The 12,110-nt window shown below is 42.6% G+C and overlaps 1 protein-coding gene across 5 annotated transcripts in view; it reads left to right on the top strand.

Annotated features, from left to right (window-relative positions):
• The first annotated feature begins 3,422 nt into the window (after positions 1-3,422).
• The window catches only part of NEO1 (neogenin 1), a 180,746-nt gene continuing 172,058 nt past the window's right edge, over positions 3,423-12,110 (top strand). For 4 of the 5 annotated variants that reach the window (XM_037502890.2, XM_037502892.2, XM_054688659.1 and 1 more), the window contains exon 1: positions 3,459-3,612. In XM_037502890.2, coding sequence (XP_037358787.1) covers positions 3,474-3,612 — 139 coding nt within the window. In that variant the 5' untranslated portion in view covers positions 3,459-3,473. Of the gene's footprint in view, positions 3,613-12,110 lie in introns of all 5 variants that reach the window. The other variant, XM_054688657.1, reaches the window with a different exon arrangement.

Raw genomic sequence — 12,110 nt, forward strand, 5'->3', positions numbered from 1 at the left:
CACTATTGCATTCCCTTAACAAGGGGCAGGCCCTGAGGCATAGCATGCATTTTTTCTAAATACTGAGTGAATGAACTAATACTTTTGTTGTCCTAGTACCCACACAACATCTGGCAAATAACAGGTCCTCAACAATATTTGTTGAATTAATAGATTGTTGTTGAACTAAATATATGTGATTAAGCAATGTATAACAAGCAAAATCAATATTGTGTAGCCTTTGTCCTTAAGGAGTACATATCCTTCTTAATTAGGCTTAATCAGAGATGGCTCCCTGAAACAGGTGGCTTTATGAAAGAGAAAGGGAGAAAAATTCTTATCTAGTGGAATGTAAAGGACAGATGTAAAAATGCCAAAGTCTGCGCAGAAGAAAAACATGTTTTTAGAACATGGGTGACTCCTAGGTAAAATCTGCTGTGCTTGGGAAGTGTTCTCTTCTGGAATTTATTGGTCAGGGGGCTACTTTTTTTCTTCTCTACCTTGGATGCTGGAATTCTGCCAGGGAATCAGCTGTAGGATCTAATTATGGCCAGCAATTAAAACACGGAACTATATATTGCTACTAAAGCTGAGGGGAAAATCCCTTTACCATAGAGAGTAAGATTCTGAGTTTTATATTCATAGGCTTCATTACCATTTAATTTTTCTGTCAAAGTACACTTAGAATAAATTTCACAATGATATTTGGTCTAGTTATTTTGGCCTGTATTTTGATAACTTATACCAACATACAATGACTGGTCTGTTTCCTTTGGTCTAAAAGTTCTTTGTGCGCTATTCCTTGAATCTACATCTCAAGTTCTAACTTTACTTAGATGAACAAAGTGTTATTATCTCTTCATAGATTAATGGCTTAGACTATATAAAATATGTTGATTAGTCAATCAACATAAATGTGGGTATTAATTGAATATCTGTTGGGAGAATGAAAATGATAAATAAGAGATGCCCTTGGTGAGAGAGAGAGAGACAGAGAGACAGAGAGACAGAGAGAGACAGAGAGAGAGATTGAAATTCATGACCCCAAGTGATGACTTTTAAAAGGAATGCCTATCCAATCAGCCACACTGGAACAAGGTGAAGGGTCTTAATTCAAGTATGTGTCTGCGTTGCTTCACTATTTTACTTTTGAACTGCTATACAATCTGTAACTTTTTATCTGGTGACTTATTAGAGTAGGTTTCATTAAAATTGTGATTTAATCACAAGTTAGATTAAATATGACTTAGTCGGGGCCTCCCCTGGTGGTGCAATGGTTGAGCACTGGGCTGCGAGGCTGCCCACAGCCTCTGCAGCGCTGGTTTGTTCCCTGGCCACATGTGAGGGTCCCACAAAGAAAAAAAAAATTACTTAGTCACCCCATTTTACAGAAGGTGCTTTAAACTTTTCACTTAACCCTGCTTTTGACAGCAGGCTAGTAACAGTTCACAGAAATGATACAAGATAATCAATCTGATCACTTTATTAGCCATAACTTACCCATTTTTTAAAATTGAAGATAAATATAAGCATCATCTTAGAAGTCACATTATGCATTTCAGTTTAAAAATAATGAAAATTTTCCGGACTTAGAAAACATATCTGAAAATTAACAAATCGAGACAATTTATAGTTTGCAAAGAACTTTTCACATTATCTCAGAATACTCAATAATGATGTGATTATTAAGGCTTAATTAAGCAAATACTTATGAAGTAATTGGGAGGCAATCTATTTCTAATTTAACAGGTCAATCAAGGGTATTTAGAGAAGTGTTTTTGCTGGTTAACAACTCCAACCAAAACCAAAAAGGTATTTAAATTGTTTCCCTAGTGGAAAACAATAAGCGTGTGTCTGCTCCCTTGAGTCAATTGTTTGAAAAGACTCGGATGAGGGTCCCTAATTCACCGTTTTGATGATTTAAGAGGTTTTACGAACATTTTGAGGGCTTTCCTTTCTGATGTTAACGGAAGCCTTACATCGCTTATTTTGGCACCTCATTATAAAAGAATATATCTAAAAAAAAGTAATTACGAAAAGGCACAGAGGGAAGTGGATGTTAGCAAAAAAGCCATCTTCTTGTGGGAAGCAACACATTTTAGTTACTGACTACACCTAACAGTGACTAAAAATCCAACTCCTATTAACAGCTACACATGACTCTCTAGTGCATAACTTTCTTAAAATGTTTCCCTCTGGGAGCAGTTCATATAATTATCAGTATTCTCCTCAGTCGTGGAACTACAAAACTGCTTTCCCCTAACTTCGTGTCGCCTGACTGCTGCCTCACCCTTTCCAAGGGCTTTAAAACCACATCCCTCTTGCTCCCGGTCTGGGGCGAAAGACGTGATTTCCAGGTACAAAAAGGCGAAGCGCCCCTCAAAGGTGGAGGTACACCGTTTCAGCTCCAGCCAGAGGACTCCCCCCGCGAGGCCAGGGGCTCGGCCTGCTTCCCCGCACGCACCAGAGCCGCGGCCCCGGGCACCTTTGTCTGCGCTCGGGCTCCCTGGCCCGGCGCCGAGTGACGCGAGCGGGGGCGCGGGCCCCGTCCGGGGGAAGCGCGCGGGCGGGGGGCGGCCTGGAAGCTGGAGGTCAGCGGCGGCGCGTCGGGCCCCCTCCCGCGGGAGCCGCGCCAGGACCCGCCTGAGCCGGGCGGGCTCGCTATTGTTTTTGGCGAGCACATAAATCCCCGCGCCGGCCCTCCGCGCACCCAGCTTTCCTCCCGGAGGCCACTCGGTCTCCACAGAGGCCCCATCCAGAGGCCGCGGGCCCAGGCCAGGCCGGGAGCGGTGCGCGCCCGCGCCGGCCTCCCGGACTCGCCCGGGCGTGGAGCGCCCTCGCCTCGGGTCCCGGCGGCGTCGGGGGCGGTGAGAAGGGGGCATTTTTCTCGGGGCCGGGGCAGGAGGCGGGGGCGCGCGGCGGCGACGAGCCGGCGGACGCTACCGAGCCGCCGCTTCCCCGGGGCTTCCCGCCGCCCCCCGCGCCCCCCGCGCCCGCTCCCGGGAGCCGGGGGAGGGGACGGGCCCGCCGCCCAGGCCCGCGAGGCGACCGCCGGGATTGGAGCGGGGGCGGGGCGCGCGCGGCGCCGAGGGGGTGCGGGCGAGGGCGGCGCGCGCCTGCGCGTGCGCGGGGTGCGCGCCCCGGGCCCCCCCCCACCCCCGTCGCTCGCGGTCTCCGCCCCCCTCGCGCTGGTGTGTGGAGCCGGAGTCGGCGGCGGGTGGCGGCGCCTGGAACCTGGAGACCGAACCCCCCACCCAGCCCCGGAATGTACTGACTCCCCCCTCTTCTCTCCTCCCCTCTTCGCCCCCCGGCAGGAGGGAGGCGCCCCCGAGTCTCCCCTCCCGCGAGAGGGGCCGCGCGGGCCGGGCCGGGCCGGGCTGGAGCGGCGGCGGCGGCCGCGGGAGCCGAGCCGGCGGCGAGGGGCCGGCTGAGGCGCGCGGGAGGGAAGGCGGCGAGGGCTCCGTGGCGCCGCCGCCGCCGCTCGCGGGGAAGAGATGGCGGCGGAGCGGGGAGCCCGGCGACTCCTCGGCACCTCCTCCTCCTGGCTCTGCTGCCTGCTGCTGCTGCTGCTGCTGCTCGGGCGCCGAGTGCCGGGCGCCGCCGCCAGGAGCGGGGCACCGCCGCCGTCCCCAGGTAAGCGGCGGCTTGGGGCGCGGGCCCGGGGGGCGCGGGTGGGGGGAGCGGGGGCGCAGCGCGGACCCCGGCGGCCGCTGCGGGGTTTTTGTGTAGGATCCGGGAGGAAAGGTGCAGGAACTTCTACGCCCCGGCTCCGGTGGCCGAGGAGAATGGGGGTCGCGCCGGTGGAGAGGGGAGTAGGCGGGCGGGGGCGCCGCCAGGGGAGGGGCGGCCGCAGGGGCGCGTCGGGGGCTCGGGGGTTCTGTTCTGCGCTTTGTACCCGGAGGCAGGTTCACCCCTCGCCTTCCTCCCATCCCCCAGGCTCATCCCACTTGTAAGAGTGGGACATTCTTGTGCTCACACCAGCACCAGTAGAGGCCACTCCACTCCACACCTCATTAAATAAACAATCGGACGGCCAATTCATTAATTTTCTGCGAAGGGAGGGGGAGGGGGGTTTGAACTCCGCATTCCCTGGCCTGGGATTTCCCAGTTGAAGTCCCAGGGAAGCGCTGGCACATCTTGAGGGACTCCTTGTGCGCGATTGTGGCCCCAAGGCTGCGGAAGAGGGAGAGGGTCAGAGGGGCACCGTTGCCTGCCCGTAGCCGGTGGTGGGGAGTTAATGATGAGGATGCCTTGGAGATCGGCTCCAAGTGATTATATCTGTTCATGTTTCCGTTATGAAACGCCTCTTCCCTGGATTACAACTGTATTTACAGCCTGTTAACCTCTCTGGACCTAGGGAATTGTCTAAGCATTGGATTTTTAAAAAAGTATTTGTAGGTTGGCTTCCAGCGGCAATATATACGTCGATTTATCCTTAAAAATCGTTTTCAGATTTAAACGAATAGATTGCCGAAATCTGTTGCATTCCTATTTATGTGCAGGGACGAATGGAACAAAATGCCAAGCTTGCCTGTAAAGACCTTGCAGTGTAATTGAGGAGTGGGACACACTCAGCAGTTGAAGGGCAAATTAGCGTGTAATCTGTTTAAATTGTTTGACAAAGTGGTATATCATAAAACTTGACAAAACTTTCACCTGCTTGCTGGAGATCTGAAATTTTTTGCATTTTAAAGTCTTCTAATCTGATCTGGCAACTTCTGTGTCACTAAATCTCTGTTTCTCCCTGATTTATATGAAATATTTAAAGTCGCACTGCAGTGTAACGGTGGTTGATAAATTTTCTTTTGATTTTCTTTCAGGGTATGTATAGCTCATGACGTTTGCCAAAGTCAAAAGCTTTAAACCTGAAGTACCAGTGGGTTTTTATCAGCGTTTAAACAGCATACAGTGTTTTAGTATCTAACTCTTAACTGGCACTTTCAGCGTGCATATGGTTTCAAACACACATTTTCATCCAACTCTTTCTATTTTTGTGGGTGGGCATGAGAACTGTAAATGTCTTGGAAGATAAGTTCTCTCTTAAGCTCATTTAATTTTACATGAGAGAATTTTATATATTGTTCAGATTATGTGTATGTTAGGGTTAAAAAATTAAACCAATTAAAAATTTTGTCAGTAATTTTGTTGAGTAAAAAGTGCTAATAATTTTATTACATAGGTTAAAAATTATAAGCAGTGTCAGGAAATGGTCATAACATCTCTTTCAGAATTAATTGTATTGATAGACTTATTTTGCACTAATAAGCGTGACATTGCTCAGATATAACCTGCCTTCATGGAGCTTACAGTCTGGTGTATAGGTATATCATACTGATGTATAGCTGTTCAACTACTAATGATACAATTAAGTCATTGTGATCAGCACTGTAAAGAACAGATTTGGGGAAAGTGTATCCTGCAGGACCTAACTTCCGGGGATCAGGGTTTTTCAGAAGAAGTGAAACCTGAGGGATGAATAGGGGGGGAGATTGGGATGCTCACAGCTAATTAGTGGTTTAGTTAGGTCCAGAACACAGATTTGACTCTTGGTCCAGTGTACTTTCCACAAATTGTCCTGTCTGGTTGCAAAAGTGAGAGGAGTCACTGCAATAAGGAAGGGCTGGTCAGCTCTGTCATAAACTGCAGTGAGATCAAAGGAATTGAGAACTGAGGAAATGGCAACTAAAACAAGCTGTCAGATATCATGTGTCAGTGGTTTCAATTTTTTAATTTTTGTAGAGGTGTCGACAATACCCTGTGTGTTTCAGAGGTCTAGGATCTCACTTCTTTGGATATATGGTACCACGCCACACCCATTACCAAGGCATTCAAACCTTCTTATAAGGTGATTGCAGTGAGTAGGTGGTAGGGGCAGGGAGATACATTTATTTGGTTGTAAAAGAAAATTGGGGTGTGGGGCAAGAGGATACATGGAGATGTTTCTCCCAACCTGGGGTGGATGTATACAAGAGGAGGTGGAGGAAAAGGGAGGGAAGGAGTGGTGAGGGAGAATAGTCAGCAGTGGTGGACTGCTGGGAGTGATGAGGCGCACTGGCTTTAGGAAGGAAGGAAAGAGCAGGAAAGTTGACATGTCAGAGCAACCTTTGCAATGCATGCCATCTTAGTTCAGAGTGAAGGGGTCACTGGATGGTAATAGGCTGAAACTGGGATGCAGGAAATGGAGAAAGTTGGGAAGGCAGTGTTGAGAACTCATTTCAAATCAGTTTGAATTTGAAGAAAAATATATCAACTATTTCCGTACTTTCTCCAGCAATTTTTTGGACCCTAAGAGCAGAATTAGTGAAAAGTCGTAATACAGTACTGCTTACTTGTGAGTTATATGAAATAGGTAGAAACTGTCTTTAAATTTCTTTTTTTTTTATTAGAGTAGTCCCATTCATTGGTCAGATTGCAAAAGACTATTTGACAAAACTGTCATAATCGTTTTGAGGCTACACTTGACCTAGAATTTGGAGGCGTAGTGTTGAGTTCATGCAGCTACACTTTTCATTTAAGGTAGGGATTATTTTGTTAACATTCTCTATTGTTGGCTTTATTGGGCCTGAATTTTTTTTTTTTCCCTTAAATGAAGTACCGTTGTTTTACATCCTTCTTAATTTTTTTTTTGACAGTATAGGATTTCTCTCCTCAGGTGTGGTTGCCCTAGTTCTCCCACTACCAGAGCACTCATCGCCTCCACCCTCAGTCCATTGTGCTCTCAGCCCACCCTGTTTTCATCCGTGCCCCTCTCCCTCCCTCAGGGCAGGGGGGTAAACCTTAATCTTGTACTTGATGGAGTGATTCATTGTCTCACAAAGCAGTCTATTCCTGTTTTGAATACCATGTTAGTAAAGTGCATTATGCAGTGCACTGGACTTCAATCTTCACTCTCTCCAACCTTTTTGAACTTTTTCCTCTTGCCTTTTTTGGCATCATGCTATCTCCAGTCATCCTTTCTCTTATTTTTCAGATTTTTTATTCACTCTCATTGAATGTTGGTATCTAAAATTGGTATCATTCTGCACACTCTCCTTGACATCATTTGCTACCTGTAAGCTAGTGACTCTCTAGACTGCACTTTATTGTCTCGCTCAGCAGCTACACTGAATAGGTACCTTATATTACACAAGAACAAAGGAAAACTCATCTCTGCTCCTCTTTCATCCTACTTCTCTCATCCTGTTTTCCAGACCATAACAAACCATTCCTTGGTCTTACGTTGTAGGAATGATTCTATGAACTTGTTTTCCTATGTTAAACCTGTCTCGAGCATTTTCTGTTCACTACTCACCCAAGTTGAGATCTAGAAGTCATCCTGGATCCTCCTCTTTCCCTTATTCCCTTAACCAATAGTTCTGTTTGATTTTTTTTCTCCTAGCTATTTCTTGAATATCAATCTGTATCTTTTCATCATCCTCCACCTAGAACGATAACAGTGGTCCCATAGTTAATCGCTTTATTTCCACTGTTACCCTCTAGAAGTCTGTACACCTGTTGAAATGACCTTTCTTACATATTTTTTTCTGAGCATGTAACACTCCTACTTATTACCTCTTGTTAGTGTTCCATTGCTTGAATATTAAAGTCTGAACTCTTTGGCATGGAGATTGTGAAGTCCTTTGTGTACTTTACATCTGACCTCCCCTGCCCTCAATTTAAAGCCTCATCTTTTGGCACCTCTGATATGTACTTGGTGTTCTGTCTCTGCAGATTAACTGCAGGACTTCATGTCTCCATGTCTTTCAACATGCTGTTCTTTCTGTTAAGGCTTCCTTGTTAATCCTTCCTTGTCTACCTCTGAAACTTCTGTTCTTCCATTCAATGAATTATTCTCTATTAACCCCTTTCAAAGAGTCATTATTTTCTGTTTCCATAGCTTTTGGAGTAGTTATTTTCTTGTCTCTTCTACTGATCTGTACTTGTTTCGATTGGGACTTCTCTTCCACACCTTTGTATACCCAGTGTAGCACCAGCATCTGGCACAGAGGAGATAACCAATAAATATTTGTTGAATGGCCTTTGGTTTTAACCTCTAGGAACAGATGGCACAGATCTGACTCTTCTATACAGTGGTCCCTCAAATAGCCGATGGCAAAATTTTTGTATACATTCCCTCTATTTCTAGTCATCCTTGATTTTTCAGTCACTTTTCACATTACTTAGTTTTCTGACCCTTTGTGAGTTTGGTCATCCTTTTCTGGATATGCTACAATTTTAGTATTTATTAGTTATGTCATCTTTGGAAAGGTCAGTGATCTTACTGAGTCATCTATAAACAAGTACTAATGTTCTGCTGTCTGCCCAGCAGGATGAGGTTCATAGATTTCCAGGATGAATACTCAAAGGAGGTAAGAAATGTGATTGCTCTTAGTAAACCATATGATAATCATACATGATGTGGGATAGTGAGAAAAGACTTAGGATATGGAGCAAAGGATCTGGTATATGACTCGTGGTTCTTCCTTGTCCCACCTATTTGTTAGGGGCTATGGGCAGGACAGAATAATACCTCGTTTACCTAACTGACTTTTCACATGAATGAAATAAAAAATTGCTTATAAACTTGTAAAGTACTGAATCTGTGTAGATTGGTTTTAATGTTTCTTTAAGAGCTTTAAAAATATACTACTCTACTGAAATTTTTTGGAAAGTGTTGATTTTTTTTCTGTTGACTTCATCATGTTGGGTTTTTTTTTTTGTTTGTTTCTTCATGAGTTTTCTCTAATGAAAAAAATACTGGGGTAACATTACTCTCACTATATGGAGGTTCTAGTCATCTATTTAATAGTCGTTTTCCCCTAAACATTTTATTAGGGACTTCTGTGTAGTTGAGCGTTATTAACTATACCATTGGTAGGAGTATTCTAGTTAAAATTGTATCAATAACAGGAGCTTAGTTAGAAGAAATGATTAAAGGTAAAATAATATTGACCAGAGAGCTAAATGAGCTGAGGAAAGATTTTTTTTGTTTCTGATTTAAAATAATTGACTTTGTCATGGAACACAGACTAATGAGAGATATTTAAAATAGAACCCAAAGTTTGGATTCATTTGGAATGAAAAGAGTTTTTTGATTAAAATATTTAATTATAAGCCAAAAAGTAGGGACAACAAAAAAGTCACTTAGACCCACTGGTATAATTTTGGTTTATCTTTCTAGTAGCTGTCTGTATGGCACATCATTTTTATATCGTAATCATGGTGTATGTACAGCTTTATATGTAGATGTTTTCCCTTAACATTATGCCATTTTTCTTTGTTGCCACATTATCCTTAAGTCATCTTAGTACTTTTAAAAATTAAAAAATACTTAAATACATTTGCGAGGTAAAACAATATAGAAGTATATAAAGTTGTATCACTTCTGCCAACAAATTTATTTTTTTACCCATAAATAACCGTTTTTAATATTTTACCCCTACATTTACCTTTGTGTGCATAGTTTTATTTTTTACATATAAGCGGAATCATATTACCAATTGTTTCTCACCTTTTTTTCCCCCACTTTAAGAATGTTTTGGAGATCTTTCAATGCTAGTACATATAGATTTTACTACAATCATTATTTATGATATCTGTATGATATTGCAGTGAATAAATATAATGTTCATAGTGGCCAATGAAGATAGTACTTATTGAATACTCACTGAACTCCAGGCACTTTGCCACATTCTTTCACATGCATTTAATCCTTATACAGTTCTCTGAGAAAGATGGTCATAACCCCTCCCCCCCATTCTACAGATAAAGCTCCTGAGTCTCAAATATTAAATGACTTTCCAGAGGTTTATCAGTTCCATGTGGAGAAGTTGGCGTTTGACTCCAGATCTCCCAATTTGAAAGCCAGCGCTCTTTGTTAAACTGCGTTTTGCTGCTAATTATTTATTCTCCCATTACAAATGTTTAAATTGTTTTCAATATTTTGCTATTATAAGGAATACTGTTCTCCCGTTAACAGATGTTTAAATTTTTTTCAATATATTGCTATTATAAAGAATACCATAATGAATATTTTCTTGCAAATAGTCTTTTCCCTCTGTGTTTTGGATTCCCACATAAGGGATTATTGGTTAAAAAAAAAAAAAGTTATTGTGTGTATGTGGGAGTCAGGATTCCAGTTATTGTGGAAGAATAATGGTATCATTAAGAGTAATGCCATTGACTATATACTCTTATAACTTTTTCAAAATATTTTCACCCTTAATTGTGAACTTTGAGTACTTAAAGCCATTATCATTATTTTATTTTTTTATTATTATTTTTTTCAAAGATTTATTTATTTACTTATAGAAGCACTGGGTACAGTCAGAAGTGTGGGAGGGTGAGAGGATTCACCAGAACCAGAGCAGGGAGCAGAACAGGCAGAAGGACTGAAGCACACTGCTGAGGGGAGCAGTGGGCGCAGCAGGAGAGGTCTGCGGGCCATGTGGGACCGTCGCTGGTAGCCGGGGATCAAATCAGCGTTGCAGAGGCTGTAGGCAGCTTCGCAGCCCAGCGCTCAACCGCTGCGCCACTGGGGAGGCCCGCCATTATCATTATTTTAAAATGCAGCTTCTATACGTCTCTATTTCGTATGTTAATGAAAGGGGTTAATTAATTATCCAATTAAATGATAGTTACAAATGCCCGTCTACCTCCAAGTTTCTGTAACTCTAAATTCTATAAAATTGGTGGATTTATCTCAGCTAAATCACCTCTCTTCAGTTCTTGTGTTTGAATACTGATCATTTCTGTTCTTGGATGCAAGAATTATCTTTTATCCTTCTCCACAGTCCAAGTTATTTTACATCTTTGTGTGTGTGTGTGGTGTGTGTGTTTGTGGTGTGAAATAGAATATGATTAGGAATGTCTTTTAACTTGCTTGTAAATTGTATATGAATTTATTTTATTTTATAGATTTAGGGTTGATTATGAGAAATAAAGAATCAGTGTTAAGCAATTGTGATAAATACTTAGTTATAGTATTACTTGAAATATTAGATGCTTATTTACTACTGGAGTTGTAAGGGATGTAAAGAACATTGACCAGCTTACAGATCTGGTTGAAAGCAGCAGGTTTTTTTGTCCCCTTTTGTCTCTTTTATCAAAGAAAGGAGAGAAAGAGGTAGTGATTATATGTTTTCTTTTACTAAAATAGTACTTGACTTTTTGATGAGGAATTAGCAGTTGGGCAGTCTGAAATTTAGATTGTCTTTGCTTTCCCTTTAAAAAGGAACCATAAGAAATAACCTTTAAAATTGTCTTAGAGCGAGAATTTTTAAATTTAACTTTCTAGTCGTTTGGACAGTTCTTTGAAAATGAAAACTGAAAGTTTAGGTAATTTTGATTGGTTGCAAATAGTTGATCTTTGAGGACTAATAATGTAAAAAGCTGTGCACTGTGGAGAAACTAAGATGAATTGGACATGTTTTCTGTCCTTAATGTAGCAGAGGTAACACATACTCCTGGTTAATAGACACTTGATCTATATGGAGAAAGTGACATAACTGTGGAAGGTAGGAAAACTGATTCTGGAATCTTTGTGTTACTGTTGCTCAAGTAATAGTTTTGCTTTCATAATTTTGATTATATATCTTTAGAGTAGTTGTAACTTAGTTTTACGAAGTCAGTGACTAGAATTCTCAGAGGGAGTTACTTTTCATTTCCTCTAAGTGAAATGGTTACTGGAATGTTTGAATATATGAGAATGCTAATAATGGAGCCATCTGGGCCTACAGCTACAGCTACTTCCATATCCTTGGGAAATCTGGAGATTGATTGTACTGGCTTTCAACATTTACTGTTGGTCAGTAATAGCCAGTAAAACTCACTGAGGAGTCCTAAGTAGAGTGAAACTTAAAAATGACTATATAGAAACTGAATACAGAATATTTGGTTTTTAGCTGTAGACTGAGTGAAAAAGAAAATCACCAAAATATATCTTTATAATGATAGCATCGTAATACACAAATTCAGAGCTAGAATAACAAATTATTATTATTTTTTTAAAGATCTGTTTATTTATTTATACAAGCACTGGGTACAGTCAGAAGCGTGGGAGGGTGAGAGAATTCACCAGAGCCAGAGCGGGGAGCAGAGCAGGCAGACTGACGAAGTACACTGCTGAGGGGAGCAGCGGGCGGCAGGAGAGG

Source organism: Talpa occidentalis, unplaced genomic scaffold, assembly GCF_014898055.3.
Source record: "Talpa occidentalis isolate TD23 unplaced genomic scaffold, MPIMG_talOcc4v2.1 talOcc4.11, whole genome shotgun sequence".
NCBI lineage: Eukaryota > Metazoa > Chordata > Mammalia > Eulipotyphla > Talpidae > Talpa > Talpa occidentalis.